Source organism: Lutjanus erythropterus, chromosome 18 (genome assembly GCF_056507025.1).
Source record: "Lutjanus erythropterus isolate fLutEry1 chromosome 18, fLutEry1.hap2, whole genome shotgun sequence".
In the NCBI taxonomy this organism is placed as follows: Eukaryota; Metazoa; Chordata; class Actinopteri; order Lutjaniformes; family Lutjanidae; genus Lutjanus; species Lutjanus erythropterus.
Window position 1 is genome coordinate 13,492,694 of NC_139334.1, and position 22,786 is coordinate 13,515,479.

The 22,786-nt window shown below is 39.9% G+C and overlaps 1 protein-coding gene across 1 annotated transcript in view; it reads left to right on the plus strand.

Moving 5' to 3' along the window:
- Positions 1 to 22,786, plus strand: part of mboat2a (membrane bound O-acyltransferase domain containing 2a) — a 55,404-nt gene that overhangs the window by 16,715 nt on the left and 15,903 nt on the right. The window contains exons 2-3 of the mRNA XM_084741905.1: positions 10,983 to 11,128; positions 16,372 to 16,449. Coding sequence (XP_084598031.1) covers positions 10,983 to 11,128; positions 16,372 to 16,449 — 224 coding nt within the window. The remainder of the gene's footprint in view (positions 1 to 10,982; positions 11,129 to 16,371; positions 16,450 to 22,786) is intronic.

A 22,786-nucleotide genomic window follows, 5' to 3' on the forward strand; every position in this document is an offset into this window, starting at 1 on the left:
TGTGGCAAAAGTGGTGTACTTGTGTTGTAGTTAGCTTGCAGCTCAGAGAGGCTGCTCTCCCATGTGTGTGTGCAGGGGAGAGTCACTACTTTGCAATAGCCCTGCTGTTGCAGTCTAATGGAGCTTCTACAGCTGTGAAAAGCACCAACACTGAAAAATACTAGAGGATTAACAAAAAATAAGGGTTTTTCTAAAATCTAAATTCTAAAATAGGTTTTTCCACACTACAGCAACAACATAAACAAATGTTGTGTAGGTGATGATGAAAGTGTACTTGGGTACACATAACATTATTAATGTGAAAGTTGAGCAGTGGGAAGTGGTAAGGGGCGGCAGTCATACTCAGGCATGGTACAAAGCGATCATACCTAATGAAGGTGTCGTTTTGTGCATTATCAACCCATGAAATGCTGATTTTTATAAATTTATTAAGGAATGTAAATATCAACACCAGCATTGATGTCACAGTACAACAATATAAGTTACATTGCAATTCAATAAACACGTTTAATTGTGCAGTAGCTCTTTAGAGCCTTAGTTCTCTATCTTCAGACATCTACAGTTTTCTTCAGCAGACAAGCTTGTGACTTGACTTAAGGTGAAGAATTTGTCAAAGTGTCAAACTTATCTTTCTTTGATTTCTGTGTGTGTGCACGAATGTGTTTTTGTGAGTGGGCAGAGGGGGCACCGCCAGTGGCATGATACAAGTCAAAGCTCTGTTGTATTGCTGCTAAGAACAAGAATACTGTTGTTCCCATACTGTCAGCATGATCTAGTTGCACAGATTCACACGCACACACACACGCACACACGCACACACGCACACACACACACACACACACACACACACACACACACACACACACACACACACACACACACACACACACACACACACAATACACAGTCAGTTTGCCTCCAGGAGCCATGACCAATTGTCTCACATAAATTTGGCCCGAACTAAAGTAGTCATGATGTTGCCCTTGCCTCTGTCTGGCTGCAGACGTGTGTATATGCACGTGTTTGTTTGTGAGTGTGTGGTTGCATATGGAAGAACACTTGGCAGACAGGATGGGGCTGAATGGCAGTGCAAGGAGTGCCATTATGTACAATTACCAGTTGGGTTTTTTCACTACATTCTCCTATCCAGATTTTAGATTGATGACTAAATTTGTTGCTTCATAAACAGTACAAGTATTAGTTTGTCCTTGGATGATATTCTACACTTTTCCTACATTTTGCAGCCTATTTTTTGTCTCTCTTTCTCCCTCTTTGCTCCATCCACACCCTTTGTAACATTTGCTAACACCCTTATCATCAGCTGTTTTTAATCCTCTGTGAGAATTAGATGCCAATTGTCCCTCCATCACCCACCTATCATGGAAACTGCTGACAACACGTAGTTTATGTATGTGCTACAGTACTCTCTAAGGAGGATCAGGACAGTGTATGTGTAGTAGTATACCATATATGTTCCCCCAGTCACTTTTTCCATAGACTGTGACACTAGTTGAGTTTAACTTCGAGGCTCTGATTTGTTCCCCACACTCTGGCACAGTACATCTGCATGAGTCATTGTGAACTACAGCTGATGGAAATGGAATGAGACTGTGCAGAACAAAACTGTAGCGTCACATAGGCTGCATGGGGGGGGGTGATAGTTGGGGTGGGTAGTGACTTAATGACATGGAAAAAAGGGTTTTATGCTAATGACTGTCTAAATTTATCCACACTTGGTGTAGACACACACAAACAGATGGAGCCACACACACACACACACACACACACACACACACACACACACACACACACACACACACATACACACGTGTGCACAGACAGGAACCCACCAGTCGCTGTGAGTAAGGCTCAGATTGGGAGGAGGCATATACTGCTCTCTGCTTAAGGAACTATTTTAGTCTCTGGGTGCTAAACGTGGACCATGCACAGAGAGGAGAGAGAGGAGTGCTATTTATGAAAAGTGATATTACCCCAGTCGTTTGTGTGTGTGTGTGGGCTCATTGAAGGAGTGAAAGTCATTACCCAAGCAAAGAGCTCTCCCTGGGGAAAGGTGTCCAGTACCTCCTGAGAGCAGCAAGTCAGACTCAACAAGCCAGTTTTATTGAGATGCTTATCTGTCTCAGTGGTCCATGGGAACCTTATGCACTGCATTTTCTCTGGCCTCACACAGACAATAACAATGAAGGTTAGAAGGTGTCAGTAGACAGGTTAGTTAGACTGGATGGGAGTTTTGGCATATTGCTGTTGTTTGGAGTCTGTTCCTAAGATGAATTTCCATCATGACATTTTATGTGCATTTTTAAGTATGACATTAGAAAAGATTGAGGAAACAGTAAAAAAAATTTTGGTATTCATGCGCGTTTGTTAACTACAACTTTTGGGCAGATTGCTGTGGACTGACTTCCCCCTGACTTTTCAGCTACTGCCACCAGCAAGTCAAAGGTTTCATTTTTATTCACTTATTCTTATTCATTCGACAGCTTGACATCCAGTGATGGGTTGACACAAAACTTTGTACAGGTATTCATGGTTCCCAGATGATTTATTTATCCCCATGACTTTGCCAGTCCCTTGACTTTTCCTGTAGTACCACCATCAGGTGAACTATTTTTGGTTTGGAGTGAAATATTGTGGATCTTTTCCAAATGCATTCTGGGACATGTAGTTTATGGACACTACTTCCATAACATGGCACAGAATTATATTGCACAAATTATTTCTTTGCAAACTCTCAAGGCCAGAGTTTGACATATGTGGTCTAAACTATGATTAACATGGTAATCATACTGGCTAACATCAGCGTATTAGCGCGACTTATTACAGCGACTGCAATTATTGAAAAAAAGCTCTTAGAAGTGTGTTGTTCTTTAAGGAGCTCCCTGGTAGGCAGTTCTCCCAGGGAGTTCCCAGAACTGTTTGTTCCGAAAAACGTGTGAACGTGTTATCATACTGACATTAGCATGTAGCTCAAAACATAGCTGTGCCAGTACAGCTCACAGAGCTGCTGGCATGGATGCAGATTGTTGGTCTTTTTTAGAAAGGGAAAGAGGGAAAGCTATGCCCTGAGGACAAATGACTCGCCATCCATCTGTTCCCTCCTGTGCCATCACTCCTTTCTTTCTTCACAACCTCACTGCCTGGCTTCAACATGACACCTCCATCTCTAGCTGATAAGTTAGATTTGAACACAAGTGTTGAGAGAAGGAGAGAAATGTTATAAAGTTCCTTTTATAAACTTTATAGTAAAAACATGATCGTGGGTGAAGCACTTCTTTTGGTGCTATTTCAGGACCGAGATGGAGGAAAACTGTGGGGTGAAGAAGTTAAAAAGAGAAACAGAAAGTGAGTGAGAGACATGGAAAGTGGGGTGAGAATGACGCGAACAGGCGAAGTGTGCTCGCCCTGAGGGCCTTAATGTTACCCCCCCTCACACATACACAGACGGAGAGACATGCACCCTGTATTTCACTCAACAATGAGCTTCAGGAAGCTGGCTTATCTCTGTCTTCCACTGCATCCACAATGACTTCCTCCCTCCCCCTCAGCTTCTTTCCCTCTGCCAGTCTGTGTGTCAGTCCATAATGTAGCTTCTTAAAGCTGAGCTGAGTCTTGTGCCACAGCTGCCAGGAGGAGCTGCCTGATAGCTCATTGCCCTTATGTGCTAATCGCTCAGTGGCGCCTGCCTGCTGCCCATCAAAACATCTGCCAGTGGTCTGTCTCCTTCCTTGTGTCTCCCTGATCACACTCTAATAATATCTGGTTGATCAGCTAAGACAGTTTCATCTGGTATTTGAAATAAAGTGAGAGCATGTTTAAGACAAATGGGTAAAAGAGCTGTTGTTGTAGAGCATGTTCTCATCAGGCCTGTTTATGTGAGCTGCTGGAGCCAAAATCATGTCAATGGGGGTTGTTTACACAGGTGACAAGAAAGAAAAGGAATGAATAATGGTCTCTGTCCACTGCCAAGCAAACTTTGATGGAGCTCATTAGAAGCGAGAGTGGCAAGGTACCAAAATCCCAACTGTCCAACTTTTGTTTACAAGCCCAGTTCGGCAATTAATTGCAGTTTTAGGGTTTGAACCACAGTCACACCTAATGTTCATCCAGTGTTTTTGGTCCAGCCCTTCCCCAATTTATTCTTTCTCCTAACCCCAATTTCAAAAAAGTTGAGACGTGTAAAATGTAAATAAAAACAGAATGCAATGATTTTCACAAACTTTTTCAACCTATATTCAATTAAATATATACAGTACAAAGACAATATATTTAATGTTCAAACTGATTAACTTAGTTTATACACTGGCATTCTAAATTTGATGCCTGCAAAACTTTCCAAAAATGTTGGGACAGAGGCATATTTACAACTTTCCACTTTGCATGTGTTGCAGGCATCAGATTTAGAATGACTGTATATTTACAAAGACAATCAGTGTCTTTGCACTATATTTAAAATGAACACATGTTGAACAGTATTTGCAAATCGTTGTATTCTGTTTTCATTTATGTTTTACACAACATCCCAACTTTTTTGGAACTGAGGTTGTATATCAGTGGGTTTGCTGCAATGCATTTATCCAGAATAGTAGCTTTTCTTTTCCTTGTTGCTCCCTTTGAATCTCTTACAAACTGTACTGCAGCACAGATATTCTGCCTTACGTTCAGAAACAATAAGAGTACTGTACCCTAGGGTAGGCTTGACTTCAGACTAGTGAATCAATAATGGAAGAGGAGATCTATGTATTATGAATGAAGAGACAACGCACCCTGGCACAGGAGCTTGTCTATTGCAAAATGTTTATTCAGTAAACCACTATCTCAACACTGGCGACAGGCTGAGGGAAAACACATTTAGCCTTGTCTGTTAACAAATCCTGTGAATATCAAGAATCAGATTGTCTCTTTAGACTTTCAGATCTTATTGCCTTTGTCATCTAACATTATGGTGTTATTGTAAGTTTGCTGTAATGCACAGCCTGCACCCAGGAGGCTACAGCGGTTGCTGCATATCCCTCAATTCCTTGCATTTATGTAGAAAACATCTTTAATGTGGGACCAGAATCACAGCCAGGATGCTGCGCTGTCAGCTCGCAGTGTAACATCACATCTGTGAGTGAAATGTAGCAAGTCGACTAGCATGCGGTCTCATTATATAACTGCTGCTCAGGTGAAATAACTTCCAATAACAGTTGTGTTTACTTTGACAGTTGATTTCTCAACTGCGGCATTAATTTCCAATGTCAGTCAGTTTACTATTCCTGCATCTGGTGAATTTAGCTCCACTTAAAAACTGCTGTTTGTCTATAGCATGCTGCTGTGACATTTCAGCGTGATGTGGTCATTATGACTACCCTAGTGGTATTTAAGTAATGGCTTGAGTTTTTTGAACTGCGGTTCTGTGAGGCACTTGTCCATATACAGTGTATTACCTAAAGTAAATGACCTGTCCACAGTTTGGAGAAGCAGCAGGAGTACCTATAAAGCTAAGCAATGAACTGCTGTGGGAAAAACTTACACTTACACAAATTTAAGATTGTACAGATGTAGACCACCAGTTATTGTGTTCTGCAAGGTAAAATGACTCCTTTTGCCAAAGGAGTCTGGTTACTTTGGAGAGAGTGATATTTGGCTTGCATAACAGCGGTTTCCAGTCAGAAAGGGCCGTCTGATGGCAAGATATAGCAGTGAAAATTTTATAGAGTACACTTAACACTATGCACACTTAAACTGATGTTGATTTTTTTGGGTAGCCATTTGTGCTGACCTTGTCCACAGCAGTACAATGCTTAGGTTTCATGCTGCTACTCCTGCTGCTTCTCCAAACTGGGGATGTGCTGACTGACATCTACTGAAGGCAGTACACAGTCTATAGATAAGGACGTCATACAACCTTACTTCAAAAAAACTGAACCGTCCCTCTTATGTAGAAACACTGTGGGGATGTGAACTGGAATGGAACTGTGGATTGTAATCAAAGTGGCCAGGTCGTGCCAGGTCATCTCTATATGTGCTTTTATACACAGTGAGTGTGCTCATTCATGTGTGCTCACCTGTAGATATTAGTATGTTCATATACATCTATGTTCACAGCAGATGTTTTTACAGTGAAAATAAGGCTCTGAAGCACCGTCTTTAAAGACGTTTCCCACGCAGTTCATTAATTATCTGAGCTCTCTGTCTGACAGTCGTCAGTGACTGCATTTTCAGGACACCCGAGATCTCGGATAAACCAGCCAGTAATCAACAGGTCCAATTACAAGCCTGCACAAGAAGACAACAGTGGGCCTTTTCACAGTCAGCCAGAATGATTTCTACGCATCTCATCACCACCAAAGATGGCTCTTTGAAAAGCAGCCTTAGCTAATCTTATCAACAAACACAGAATGTCTTCTGAATATTGAGATTTATGTTTGGAAGGTAGCATTATGTTGAATATGTGTTCAGTTTGTCCTGCCGGCATTGACTCCAGCTGCTGTTTTTATTTGTCATTTATCAGAGACAAAATCCTCTTTTGTAACATACCATGTTTTGGTGCTGATGTATGTAATATTTAGCAAATAGAAGACCAAAGTAAAATGGTGTGTGGAATTAGGTCATCAACAGGGAGAGTTCATTCTGTTCATTAGAGGGCTGCTCTACAGGTTTTTCATGAAGCCACTTGCTGGTCTCATCACCACATTCATGTTGTCTTGCTACATAGTCAAAATATGCTGCTGTTGCTGCTATAAAAAGCCAAGTACTCCAGTCGTATTCTTCGTATTGCTTGAAAGACTTAAGAACAGATAATTTACAGTTGATAAATTGCCCAGTCAGTACTTTTGCCACACTGTCAGCTTTCAAGTGGTCACCCACAACTTCACTTTGCTGTGAACAATACAGTTCCTCTGTCACACCCTTCCAGTCTCCCACATGAAATTCCTTCCTTACAAAGCAATGTGTTCATATCCAGGGAGGGGCCGATTTCACACTCTCATGCTCACAGGCTTTTGCAGAGACAGAAGCTGCAGTTCCTCAAGTTCAAGTTCAACTACAAGTCATTTGTAAGGAAACACGCACTTGAACCATAGTTGTAATAACCTGTGATAAATATGGCTCTATTTTTGATTCTTTGAACAGCATGCTATGTGAGATTTGTTTTTGGTTTGTTGATGTCTTTGATGTGGAGGCATGCACATGAATATGCACAGGAAAACTAGCTAGATTCATGCTGTCACCATTGCCGGATATTTTTGCCTCTGTGGGTCGTTGCATTGATAAATCAGTGTCTATAATAAGTGTGGGATGTTTGCTGGTTTGCAAATGAGGCAGTCATTCTGTGTGCAGGCGCACATGGCTGGCAAGTCAGCTTTTCATTCAACCAACGAGCAGTGTCCTCTCCTCTAAGAGAGCAGCTTGAAGTAATCAAAGCGTGAAATAACATCCAAAGCTGCGGATTGGGTAAATACTGCTTGCATGAGAAGGGGTAGCCAGAGGAGGTCTATTTGATGTGAGTTGTCGTCATTACCAAGGCATCATATTTAATTTTAGCACTTAAGATTTAAAGGGAATGTTTTTTTTTTTAAGTGGGCTTGTATGAGGTACTCATCAAGTCCCACTGTAAGAAGCTAAGATGTACTGCTGTGCACAGGGTCAGCAGCAAAATGTCTTTTAGTTATCTGAAAAAGGCCCACCAGAAAAATCTGTATAATTAATATTTGATTAAGTGTATGGTATATTTAGAATTTTTCTACCACTTTATCTTGCCGTCAAACAGCTTTCTCTGACGTTAGACCACTCTCATGTAAGTCAAATATCGCTCTCTCTAAAATTACCCAACTCCACTGGCAAACTCAGTAATGTTACATCTCAGAAAACAGGAGTTGCTGGTCTACCACTGCATCGATCAGTGAATTTGTTTGGGTTATTGAGTGACTTTGGTGTTAAATAATAAAACAATTAAAAACAATAAAACAGACTCATTTAAACGATCAAGGCAGCGGTAGACCAGCAACTCCCATGTTCTGTGAGGTAAAATGACTGACTTTGAGTCTGGTGGCTTTGTGGAGAGCAATATTGCGCTAACATTAGCTGCCAGCCTGTATATTATATTATATACAATATATTTTAAACAACTAGTATATCTGGTGCCGACTTGCGTGAGCGCGGACGTTTAATCGTATAGTCGACTAATTGCGCGCATCCCTAGTTATAAACCACAAAATATAACAAAAAATGAAATTCTCTAAAGAAATAACTCTTGCTGCTTCTTTTTAACTGGTTAATGTATTACTCACTGTAACTCTTCCTGGGAAAATATAAACACAGGCTTGTTTCATTTTAGTTTAAAGAGAATCTGACCTGGTGATGGGCACTTAGACTACTGATAAGTACCTCATACAACCCCACTTCAAATAATCCAAACTGTCCCTTTAAATGAAGACTGAGGAATCAATTTTCAGTTGAATCTGGGTCTAATTTTGCCTGATTGCCCAAACTGAATCAGCACAACACAAATCAATCTAGACTAAAACTAGGCCTACCTCCTGTATTATTCATGGCTGAATGATTGAAATAGCTGCCAGTGTGAATAAACACCAACATTTGCACATAGGTGGGTTGGATTGTTTGCTTTTGATCCATAAAAACCAGATAGATGACTGGTTGTTGCTTTTAGATACCATAGAAGCTGCAAATAAAAATGACACACCTTGATAGAAAACAAATGGCCCGGCTTAGATTATGTTTTGTTTGCTTTTAGTGTGCAGCTCAGACAGTAAAATCAGGACATGCTCACAGCTTTTTCTTTTAGGTTCTCCTGTTGGATTATTTGTTAATTATACTCATCTTAGTCCCAATTGGGTTCCTCTGCCTTGAACAATATCAGCCCTGATAAAAGAGGCCAGGCTCCTGGGCTTCTCCGTGTGTTTGTCTGTGTATTCATGTAGACATGGTAAAACAAAACCCCTAATTTTCACTGCCTATAATACCATCTGATATAACACAGTCAGGCTAATGCTGCAGTTGATTTGTTGCTACATCGTGCAGACTAAAGGACCTACATACTTAAGGCTATATCCACCCATCTCCCTCCCTCTCTCTCATTAATCATGCAGCATCCATAGATAATGGATGGTGCTCTTGGTGTCTCTAGCCTTTCACTGCTTACTGGCCAGACGGATCTGTTAACATGACCTATATACATGGACGGGCCATTGTGCCTCCAGACATGCATCAGTGAACGTGACATCAAACAAACATGAGCAGTTCTTAGCGGATAAGTGTTCATTTCACCTCTTACAGTATTTAGTGACATGCACTGTTTCAGCTTCTGGTTCTCTTTTGTCCTTAATCAGCCTTGAAATATTTTTAATTTAAACAGGGTTTTAAAATTACATGCACAGTCAGTGACCATGTATGACTACAAATGTGAGGCGATGTCACTGTTTTGGAATAACTGGTCATGCAGTGTTATTGCTAATATTGGCTGTGTATGTAATGTCTGCATGTGTATTTGCATTTGTAAAGGGATTGAAGGCAGAGAGGGACGACTTAGAGAGGAAATGGAGAAATAGACTTGGAAGCTTTTATTTCGTGCTTATGTGTGTGCTCAAGTGTGCAGTTTTATGAGAGCAATGAATAGCTCAGCCACACGGGACACATAGATCCTTAATAGACATCATCCCTGAGTCATCACTGTCTATGGGCTGAAAGGACATATGCAGACGTATACACAAACACAACACTGTGTTATTACCTACAGTAATGATGTCAGTGAGATATAATCGAACAAGACTGTCTACAGAGAGGTAGGTCATCCTCATGATGGTGGTGGAATCTGTCTTAAAATAATCAAATTTACAGGATAACAGGTTTCTGTCAGATCAATAGGACATCATATACAATGGAAGTCTCTCTCTTCTATCTTATACCACATGGTTCAGGATGAGTAGAGATAAAGTGCTAGTAATCAAACAGAGAGGTTTCCATTGTGCTCTGCTCGATGGATCCAGTCAATCTCACTATTGTGTGGAGTAAAGCCTCTTTGCTGTGCCATTTGGAGATATTAGGAGATGAAATAAGGTCTCAAAAACACACTCTAAGCCAGCTTTACTATGACCTGTCGGGCAGAATGTATTTAACATAAAACAATAATACATGCATTATTAGTTCACAGTTAGCTAGTTAGTTATAAAACCATAAAAATCACATAGATGACAATCTTTTTACTTGCAGCTGTATTGGTGAACAATAACTGAATTTGCCTGATGTGATCTATTATTTATTTTTTTTAGGATCAAATAAAATTACCACTGTCTACAATGTGCCTGACTGGCTAATGAATTTAAAAAAGTAGACTTTAAAGGTAGAATAAGTAGGATTTGTCTGAGTTGCTCATACACACACCAGAAAGATGCCAGGATGTCAAATACCAATGTTTGGGGCTGGTAAAACACCCCAAACACAGCAAAATAATGAGTGAAAATAAGGAAATACAAGCAGAGGGCAGGATGTTTTTTTTACTCCAAATCAATCACAAGTTGTTATGGTCAAAGTTTATCTGTTGTTGGCTCACATGGTTCCAGGGTTAAAACTCTTTATATAAAGATCTTCTGAATTGTCAGTAGAGTGAATTAATAGGAACTGGGGCCATTCAAAAGGTGGTCACTGTTGAGCTCTATTAGGCAAACATTTTAGGGCTCAAGATGTTTAATGCTACTTTAGTGCAGCTGATATCTGGGATTTACCTTGTTGTTGTACGCACACAGATGGTGACCAGTGTCATTATCATCTGTATTTCCACAATTTCCACAGTCCTGAATTTGGTGGCCCCCCCTCTCTCTCATTATTTCTCATTATTTATTTATCTGCCTAAACATCGCTGTAATCCCAGAACCTGGCATAGGCCCAGCTCCAGCAGTCAGTGTATTTGGAGTAATCCTGACCTCATACATCTGTAACATTGTGTTGTGCGTCCCTCTACGCAGGTTAACTTTGTGGCATGTCAGCTGTTCGCCCTGCTGATGGCTGTGTGGTTTCGGATCTACCTCCACCCCAGTAAGACCAGTCCTTTCATCAGACATGTGGTGGCCACTCTGCTGGGCTTCTACTTGGCTCTCTTCTGCTTCGGCTGGTGAGTCACTGCTGTATTTATCCCGCAGCTCTTTTCTTGTCATCACTGTCATTTTATATTCTGCTCCCTCCTCAGAATTTCTTCCTACAATATCATGTTAGTAAAATCCTTTTCCTGCAGACTGTGGTCATGTCCCAATTTCATGCTGTTGTAAATACATTACTATATACTACTGGATTGTTTGCTAATCATGGTTCAGGTATTGGTATCTGAAATATTATGTAATGTTATGTAATGAAAGAAAACGTTATATAATGAAGTGTAATCAAGTGTTCACTTTTGCTTCAGTTGGTGATTTCTGACATTTTCCAAGAATTTCTCTCTATATACCCAAGAGGATGCATTCCAGCTGCAGCCGAAACAATTATTTGGTTAACAAAATAGCTTTGAGAAAGTTAATCAGAAACTATTTTGATAATCAATTATATTTTAAATATTTTATCAAGCAACAACGCTTAACATTTGGTTTGTTCCGCCTTCTCAAATGTGAAGCTCTTCTTTGGGAAATCATGATGGGCATTTTTCACTTTTTACAGTTTATTTCATTAATTTAGAAATTGAGCATTAATTTGTCATGAAAATTATAATTAGTTGCAGCTTGATTTCAGCTGTTTAGTTACATGCAGGTGTACCATGTAGTGGAGTGAAAAGCCATTCTGTTTGAGATAAAGATTGTGACTCCTCTCAGGGCAAAACATATAAGGTTAGGTGTCTGTGTTCCATAAATGCCACTGATATATAATCATGGAAAGACTAAATCCAAAGAGCCCGAACAGTAAATGAATTTGCATACAATATTAGCACATAATCTCTTCCAGAGTGGGCTAATGTTGAGGAAACCCCAGCCCTGAAGTTTTGCTGGCTGATTTAAGTTGAGTACTAAAACCTTGAATTGACACAGAATTATTATATAGTTTAATATGAATTGAATTAACTGCTTGCTAGATTTTCAGTGTTAATTATTTATTAACTAGTCACCACTTACACACTGACATTATCCATTCATTTTCATCTCATTTGGGTGGTTGTCTGTAGGAATAAAATATAGACAGCACTGAACAGTAAGAAGAGGTAATAGCTATTTATTATTTTTAATATCAATTGATTTGTTTGGCCAATAAAATGTAAAAATGTATAAAATATATAATGTAGTCCAAAACCTAAAGACACTCAGTTAACTATGAATATCACAAGAGCGAAAGAAAAGCTGGAACTAGATCATACTTGGCAATTTTGCTTAAAAACGACTGAAGAAATTGCTTTGGAAGCAGTTGCCAATTATCATTCAGTCAATCAACTTATCGTTTCAGCTCTAGTTTTAAGGGAAGATTTTCCCACGAAGGAATGACATTCCTTCGAGTAATAGATTTGGTATGTAAAGAGCGTTTCATTTATATTCTTACTTTTAAATCATCACTCACTCCATTGAATTTTCTGTTTCTTATTCCGTTTGTGTTCAACAATCATCTTCCTGCACCTTTTCCTTGTTTGCTACTTGTCTGTCATCATCCCCCTTCTCTTCTCTCACTTCTGCCCCACCCTCCTCATTGCTCTTCCTCTCCTCATTCCTCATCCTCCCTCACCACGTCCACATTCTCCTCATCCTTGCCAAAGCAAACGGGTCGATCGGGTAGTAACTGATATCCAATTAGAAAGCTATTGCCCTGTAATAGACAACCCCACTGTACCTCTGGCAGAGTGCCTCTCAAAGAGCTGCTGTGTGTGTGTGTGTGTGTGTGTGTGTGTGTGTGTGTGTGTGTGTGTGTGTGTGTGTGTGTGTGTGTTTTGGAGAGCAAACCTCGGAAACATGAGCAAGACATCAAGCTAGTGGGAAAATGCTAACCAGGTGAAATGTTACCTGGTCATCAGGTTAGAGGTGATAGGATTTTATTTCATCACCGCCCCGACATGATGCAACTGACGCCAAGCTGCAGTTGGATCAGGTTATTTGTTGTGGCTCGGAGAGAGGTTGTGTAGTGTAATCCATCCCTGTATCAGATGGCATGGCATGACTGTGTTACACAAATGTGGCTCTTATAAATACATTTGAATAGTGCAAATCTTTTATTGTTCAAAGTGAATTTATATGTAAGCTCACCACATTATTTTAACCAAATAAGTTCCTTTCATTACATCAGTGTCTGTTTGGTTACCTGCCTTTTTTTGTTTTGTTTTCCTGTTGTTTTTTTTTTTTTTTTGTTTGCTGGATATTCTTGTTGAAAAACTCAATAAAACTTAATAGACAACTTTACAGTCATACATCTGTATTTAGAGGAGCGAGTGATTAAAAAGATAGAAACAGTAGAACTGGAGATGTCAGTACCTATCAGTGCACCCACACTGTAAGTTGTCTTACAGGATTATAAACATCATAGGATGATTTCTGTAAACAGTCACCAGATCGTCATCACATCATTGCACACGCAACAACAATACAACAGAAGTATGTGTACTAAAATAATAATGAAGCAAACTTTACAATTAGTCAGACAACACAAGTAAAATGACTATACTGTAGTCACTGGGTGTTGGTTTAGTGAGCAACAAAACAAGGATTGCGAAAATGTTCTGTGCTTTTCTGTACAAATCAGAGCAAAAATGAAGTTATTATTTTCACAGTTCAACTCAACTGACAGAACGAAAAGATAAAATAAGGGGCATGAAAACGGAGTGCATGTTTATTGGACTCCTAAGGAATGTTTAAAAGAAAAGTGGCGACAGACCGACAGAAATAAGCTTTATATACAAGCAAAAGAACTTCAGCTTCAAAAGAACAATCTCTAAAAAAAAAACAGGTCACCTATTCGGTGTCTAAAGCAGTGGGGTAATGCAATTCATTTTCTTTGTTTTAGTTAAGAGACTGGGCGCAGCATTCAGATCGAGCTGTAGTTTTCTTATAGACTTCTAAGTAAGCCAGTAAAATTTACGATATTCCTAGCAGTTAGTAATAAAAGCAGTCAGTATTTTAGTGTCTTTCTGAGTTAAACAAGATCTGACTTTGGCAATGTTTCTAATCTGAAAAAAGGATGTTTTAATGACATTGTTTAAATGAGAAAAAACTTCAGGACTCTTATGATGGATTGTCCTGTCCATTTGACCAAGACATGACAGCCTCTTTGACCAAATGGGCCAAACAATCAATATTTGAAGTTTATTTCTGTGAAGCCTGCCAGAGTTTTATCTGCTACAATAATTAATAGAGCATAAGCCCCTTTAAATGTCTATAAACATTTTACAAAGCTAGTATATAATCTTTATTGTACTTGGCTCAGGGCTTCAAACTAAGTATTTTATCTTATACACTAATTAGAGGAATAAAAGTGTTCTTATCACTTTAAATTTCTGATTTTTAAGCTACCGTACTGTATAACGATGTAGAGACTGAAATTAGTGACTCAGAAAGACAGGTATAATTATTTTCTAAACTTCTCCAGCAGAGTAAGGTCACAGTAACTTAAATGTTGTTTACGGGGTCTCATTCGACTTCTGTTGCTGCTGCTTGCTTGAGAGTAATGCATGAATGCATCTATGCACACGTTTGCATTCTCACACTTTCGGCTTTTATTGCACACACACACTCACACTGTTGTGTCTTAGAGGGCACCTGGCTGCAGCCCCAGAGGATCCACCTCGCAGATGCTGCAGTTTATTTTAGGATGTATTCCCCCTCCGTCAGGCGCACAAGCTTGTTTCTGAATGTCACAGGAGAAAACAGTCTGAGCTCGTTTAACAGTTGAAACAATGCAGGAGAATGTTAGATTTCTTTTTCCTCTCCCGTTCTCAGATATTACTGCGTTCTTAACTCTTTTATTTGCTGGAGAATTCATTAGTTCACCCAGCTTGTGCCCTCTTGTTCCCCCGCCAACCCCTGATGCCCTTGCCCTCTGTTGTTGACTCACTACTAACACATTGTGGCATCTCTCCTCTCCTGGAGGGCTTGACGTCGGTAGCATCACACACTGTGCCCTTCAAAGACCCATCTGGTAGCTGCTGCTGCTGTTGAACACTGTGTGTGTGCTTGATCAACACACACACACACACACACATTCATTCAAAATACACTGTAACAATGCGATACATGTTGTCCAGTTGCAGCTGGACAACATGTGAATCAGTTAAGGACATAGTGTGACGGTGAGTGTCACTGTCCTGCCCTGTGACTGGAGATGACACATTACTGGTTACAAAGGTCTAGCTTCACATGGCTGATGGTGTGACCGTGGTTTCGTAATGTTGTTATTTCCTCTTCTTAATGATGGAATGGGATGTCAAAGCAGAATGTGGATGTTAATATCAAGAGCAAACTATGTCTTAATATAGTTTGATATAAGGAAGAGGCATGTGTTATGTTTTCCCATCAGAGCTGCAACGATTAGCCAATTGGTTGATTGGAAGAAAATTAGTTGCTAATTATTTTGATTAGGGTTTTAACTAACAGTTACTTTAATTATTATTAATCTGTCAACATTTTCTTGATAAATTGTTGTGAAAAGTTGTTGTGTCCACAAAATGTTAGAAAAAAAAGTTGATCAGTGTTTCCCAAAGCCCAAGGTGACTTCCTCAAATATCTTGTTTTGTCCACAACCCAAAGATTTAGTTTACAGTCATAGAATAATAAAGAAACCAGAAAATATTGACATTCGAAAAACGACAATCAATAATTTTGACTTTTTGTTTTCTCTTAAAAAATGGCTCAAAACAATTAATCAATTATCAAAATAGTCTGCTATTAACTGATCAATTATGGACTGATCGTCGCAGCTCTAGTTTTGATAACTGATTAATCGTTTCAGTCATTTTGTCACACACTTTCTGTCTCCAGCTTCTTAAACATATTTCCCCCCTGGTCAGGCACACCTCCCATGCAGTGGCTCTGTGGTCCGCAGTTTGAGAACCACTGAACTAAACAATAAATTGATTAATGAAAATATGATTGGTTGCTCTGTATACTCAACCGTGGATGAACAATGAGTCCAAAATAAAAAAAATAAGTGGTAACGCAGAGGAAAGAAAAAATAAAAAGCATTTATTATAGTGGATAGAGCATTAAAATGCCAACATCTTTCAAGCACTGTACGTCTTCAACAGGGCTTTGATTGGGTTTTAATTGATTAATCATGAAAGTCATTGTCAGGTTAATCAGTGATAAAAAATAATTAGCTGCATCCCTATTTACTGTAAATAGCAAATGAAAAAACAATGCCAAAATATTAAATATTGACTCTGCATCTGTCTCTCCTCAGGTACTCCCTTCATTTCCTGGTGCAGAGTGGTCTGTCCTACAGCGTGATGGTCTTCGCTGGCCTGGAGCACATGCACAAGTAAGTGCGAGTGGAGTGAAATGATTCCTGGAAGTGTCTGAAAGCCACAGAACTTGAAATGCCTCATCACTGCCTGCATGAATAAACCTGAAAGGGCAAGTGAAAGCATGACAAATCCATTTGTCAAAGCCAGTAAACCAAAATCTTGTCAGAAAAAATTACAGATTAAATATTAGGTAATACAAACGCGTCAAATCAGTTCACTATGGATCAGTCTCCAGTTTATGTCTTCATTCGTTTGTCTCTTTTGAGGCATTCGAGACTTTGTCAGGATGACAGTGACGATTCTGCCCCCAGGCTTCCATCTGTGACCATGGCTCATCAACACAACCACACACACGCACTCACACACACACGCACACACACACACACACACACACACACACACACACACACACACACACACACACACACACACACACTTTGATGTTATTTTTTTGTTTTTACTAGAATTCAAGGTTATGAGTGCAGGTGTAAGCAGTAGATGTTTTCCCCTGGGGAGAGCTTTAAATAGATGCTAAGAAAACATTAATCACAATAGTGTCTGCCCTCAGAAAGAAAATATTCCAAACCCATTGACGGTGACCTAAAACGCTGGACATGTGTACCTACTAGGGGTGTGTATCCCACAGACTGAGACCGATGTTTAAAATATTAGTATTTTTGCAGTAAGATGATGTGCTGCTCTGTTTCATATGAAGAGTGCTGTGGTTTTGATTATTGTGGAGGAGCATTGATGCTCTCACAGTGACATGACGTCTCTGTGGGTCAGACTAGTGGCTCTGTACTCTGCTGTCCGAAACGTTTTGTAAAAATGATTTGCAGCAGTGTTTATCTTTCTTATAACAAACCCAAACTTGTTCCACACTTGCGCTTTATGAAAATTTGGTGGTGAGACGCAGTGCAGTGTCACTTCTGTCGCTGTCTGTTTTGATGAAATGAAGAGGAGACACAGGAGAAGGAGCAGGGAGCGCTTGTTTTGTGTGAGTGCAACAGCAGCAGGTGTCCAGCGAGACTGGTGCAGGCAGAGGCAGGAGAAAAGAGAAAACGGAGGAAGTTTTTTTTTTCCAATTTGTGTTTAGCTTTTTTCAGATACAGGCCGTCTGAACCGATGCACTCATATCTTGCACATTAAAGTGTGATGCATCGGATGCATGATTGAATCGTTACACCCCTAGTATCTACACTATATGGCATTTAGTAATGTTTTACGTCAAAAGTCCTGTCACATTCTTCCTGGAAGTTTAATCATCTACAAACAGCATTAGTTGGCATTTAGCCCAGTGCTCTGCCCCTCATCTAAGCGGGTAGATAAGCAGCATCCACTCCCTCCTATCGTACAGTAGCTCTTTTGAAACTAAAAACTGTTGCTGTCACCCCGCCAAACCAACACACCCACCATCGCTTTCAGAGATAAAAGTTCATGCGGCACAAACACCCCGATGAAGGTGCAGCTTAAGGGCAGAGGGGAGAACAGGCACAGAGGCAGGACGCCCTGACATGCTCATGTTTACAGAGGGCATTGGACCCTCTACCTCAGGTTTTTGCATAACAAATTAAGCATAATTGGAGCAACAGGTTGAGATTTATCTGGGAGCACTCGGTGTGCTTTTTGGTGACTGAATGCACCCGTTCTCTCAATGTTTAACCGGCGACCTTTGCTCTATGAACTACACAACACTTCAGTTGGTTGCACAGGTTTTCATATTATATTTCCAGACATTCTGTGCTTGCGTATATTCACATGCACAAGAATGTGACTTGCTTGCCTGCACAGTCCCCTGCATTGTCACCAACAGTGATAATTGTTACCATCTCTCTGTCATCGTAAAGTTATGTGAGACTGGCAAAGAATACGGTAGCATTGGTGTCCAAAGTTAATTTTTTTTAACTTTTTACTGTCCTCCATGACAGAATTTGCAACTGGATGTGACTTAGCTCCCTCACACAAGGAGAAAACAGGGCCGATCTGGACCACAAGAAGTTAATCATTTTGGTGCAACAACACCTGGAATTATATGACCAGAGTTTGAAATCGTACCAAGCTGTTACAAGAAAGGCTGACATATTAAAACATGAGGACAGGATACAAAAAGTGCTGCCCTCCTCCTTACTTTTTTTGAGGGAATTTAACATTAAGTTTAAGTTTGTAAGACAGTCCCCTCCAAAATGTTCCTGACCCCTGGGGCAGGAGAACCTATGGTGGCCATGAAACTTGCATAAAATGTGAAATGCTGTATCTAGCAACAGTTAGTTTGGTGTTTTGGTGTTTTGTTTGGTGTAGGAATATGAAATATGAGTACAACATGGTGGCCTCCATGTAAGAGGACCCGTGCAGATATAAACACCTCAATTAAAACATAATTATGAATATTATATTCTATTTCTGCCATCAATCTTGGACACTGGACCTTTAAGTTGTCTTTTTCTCTTTTTTTAATCCATCTTTGCCCTACTAGAGCTTAATCTCTCATTTCAATCCCCCAGTCAGCCATCCATCCCTCTTCATTATGTTTTTATAGTATTATATAACATGCTGTAACCCTTGCTAATGATAATACTACTGAGAAGAGATAAAATGAATAGTATAAGTATATATACTTTGTATTACACTTATATATTAACTGTAATGCTGAATGTATACAGTAATACCATGTGCTATGACGGGGGATTTCAAACTTTTTTGTGTCAAGGACCCACATTACACATTAGATCACGGATCCCAAGGACTTGCTTGCTTGGACAAACTTTTGGGAGAACACTCTGAGCAGCACAACTCTCCCAAGACCAATGCACTGTGGCAGCACTTGTGTTCCCTATTTGTTGTTCTGCCACTCACATAGCTGGCCCTTGGGAGAAAAGTGTACAGTGAGTGCAGTGTGACAGCTTTATGGAGTTGCTAAAATCTCTCTTCCTAGACCATGGGAGTGGCTGTGGGTGTAAAACCCGGCTTAGAGTGGCTCTGGTCTAGATGGACTACTTTGTTTAGTGGTGAGGTATCATGTTTCACTCTTGTGCAGGTCTGGATTTCTCACTCCTCCCTCCTGGCACTCCCCAAACCCGCCCAAATCTCTCTGACAGTTCACCTGTTGGATGTGGTGGGCAGACAGGCAAAGTTCTAGACACTTACCGACAACTCGCCTCAAGTGTGAATACAGCACTGCCTGCTGGCTGACGGCAAGGAGAGACAGGGAACTGTGAAATCATTAGATAGGGTGTAGCCAATGGAGAAGGCTGTGACGGCAATGCAAGTACCCTCTTTAATTGATACTGCTGCTAAAGAAGAACCATAACAAAATTATAATAACTCAGAATGTTGAAGAGGTCAGACAAGGCATGCTATCAGGCTTGATGTAAATGCAGTCTTTTCAAGTGATCATTGTTCTCTTGTAGAGTCGCAAATGGTTATTCATTATTGATCAATCTGCAGATGATTTCTACGGTTTACTAATTGTTTAGTCTATAAAATGTCAAAAATGTGATAAATGTTCATCATAACTTCCCAGTGCCCCCAAAATGGTTTATTTACTATCAGCAAGCTACTAGCAAATGTTTAACACTTTTACTTGAAAAATTATTGAAATGATGAATTGATTATCAGAATTACTTATTCTGCATATTTGTCAGTTGTGTCTAAACAGAAAGCAAGATGGAGGAGCAGAGCAAATACACACAGGCAGGAGCAAAGCCCCTCCCTGCAGATCATCGTACAAAGTATTGGCCCACATTTTATCAAGGAGCACATAAAAAGCTAATTTCATGAGGATATTATGAAGATCAGCTCTACATGTAATTAGAAAAGAGCAGAGGAGCGGCACAGTGAATCAACATATCCCAGCAGTTTGTGGCACTTTTGCCTGCTGTGTGTCTCCGGCGTCACGTTTTAACGTGGAGGGCGGGGAGCGGTGATGCTAACAGTGAGAATTCTCCTTTCAGCTCTTTGCCCAGTATCTCAGCCCCACTCCCAGCCTAACAGCTCAAGAGCACTAAAGCCTATCAGACACTTTCCAGCATCCAGGCACCAAACTTTAGCTCTCAAGAATGACCACTCTATAGAACTACTCTACTACCCTGTAGACATCTCTAGCTCCATTTACAGCCATCTTATCCTCAGGAGGGCCTGAGTTATGGATGATGAATAGAGAAATATTATTTTATCTGTAACATAAGCATGCAGTTTAACTGAAATTTGTGTTAGTTTTGATGTGAAAGCATGACTGTGAACCTGACGATGATAAGTGTGTAAATTACTGCCTCACGGTTACATGCTGAACAGATGGAAATTTCCTCTGGATCTGTGTAAGCATGAAGTGTGCCTCTAGGCATTTACTATGTGTACACAACCTTTAGAGAAAGAGGTCTCAGAGTGTTCAGACATTTATTTATAGTCTCTTTTTTTTTTTCATTTTCATGGCTCCATGTACAGTGTGTATCCGTACCTGCAGCGTCTGTGTGGCTCCTTGTTCTATGCCTTGACCTGTCTACTGCTGTCCCTCAGTGGGAGGCCAGCCTACTTTACTCCCAGGCTCCAATCTGAGATGCCTGGAGTGGAAATGAAACACTCCCCCCTCTGAGCTGTGAATTACACAAACACAAATCAGATGAGGATAAAGACAGGATCCCTGGTGGGCTCAATGCAAATATAGCTGCTGCAGCACATATAGTTCATATCTTCACTGATAACTGCAGCTGTGTGCTGCCAGCAGAGAAAGCCGAGCTTTGTGTAGAGTTGTTCTAAGGATTGAAAATATTAACAAAAGATCTATAAGCTTTCTTACACTGCTAAAATGTTCATTTTATAGGACAGTATTATCGAACATTGCTGGTGTGGTCTGCAACAAGATAATTCAGCTTGATTCAAGAAAATATGAAATGTGATTGATATCAGACGATATCAACTGTCCAGTTACCGCAGTCAGTTACATTTATGTCAACTCACAAAGAGCAACTAAATTGTGATTCAACAATTTTATGACTTCCAGACATTTTATTACACAGACATACCGAAGGAATTTCAAAGGACATATGTTAAACATGACGATATATTGATATTTTCACTTCATCATTGCATTGATATTATTGGATTGTTGAAAATTAAACTGATGTATCGTTGCATCCCTCATGAGCAGGTATAACAGGGCAACTTGTCTAACTCCATAAGCATGACTCAGGTTCAGGTTCAGGTTCAGGTGTTTCTTTCTACTCTGTATAACACACCAGTGAACAGGTTGAATTAGGTGCTTGTACCCTGCTACATCGGGTCTAATTTAATTCTTCTTTTTATGTCTGATGATGAATCCAATCAACTGAGATTGGTCCTTTAAACAGTGGCTTTTTTTTGTTTGTTCGTTTGTTTGTTTGTTTATTTTGTTTTGTTTTTAACCAAATCAAATAAATGCACCAGAATGTTTGAGACAGTTATGTGAACCAGATTAACACAATAAGTTCATAGACTGAAAGTGTAAGGATAAAATTACAAAATGAGTTTTTGGCTTTGATTCCCGCTGAGATCACTGAGCCTGAACCTGTAAGTGTAATTCCCTCTTTAATAAAAACATCCATAGCCCCAGGTTCATGTTTTTCATGTTTGTATGGAAACAAGGTTTACAGGCAGATCAAAAGTTTCTGTCTTCTGTTGCTTCTATAAACTCTTTTATTTAATACCTTTAGACAGGCTATAGGCAATAGTGGACAATATTAGCTAAATACCTCTCAGGGTGTCCACTATAGAAAGCTCTATGACAATAGTTCGAGCCTTTGAACCTTTGTCGCTTGTTGTACCCTTCCTCTCTCCCCATGTTTCTGGCCTGTCTCTATGACTGAAAAAAAAATAAAGAAAAATAATTTTAAAAGAGGAAGAAAGCTATAAACCAGCATTGTTCCAAAAATTAACTACTTACCAAGAAACATACATTTTAACTAGTATTAGTCAGTGTATCCATGCAGCACATTTAGATAAGGCCTGGGAATATGAAGGCCTTTGTAAAGAGCCATGTAGTCTCCCAAGACTCTGTACGCTGCAAATGTGCCAAGTGTGGGCTGGATACAAACACAGAGCTCTCAGAGCACATAACAGGATTGTAATATAATCGTGTTCTCTGCCTTCTCTGAGGGTTTTGTGATTAATAGTAGTGTGTAATATATGAGTTTTTAGAGTCTGAGAAAGGTCTTGAAAAGTCTGAGAATATTTCATATTGCAGCAGTGTTGTTGAGTAGGTTATTTTTTCTGTCATAAATGTTTGGCAGTAGAGATCAGATGATGCCTAGGCTCTAAGAGTCAAGAGGTCCTGTTGTGTCTTATCGGCGGTGCAGCCTTACTGTAGCTGGTGTGTTGTAC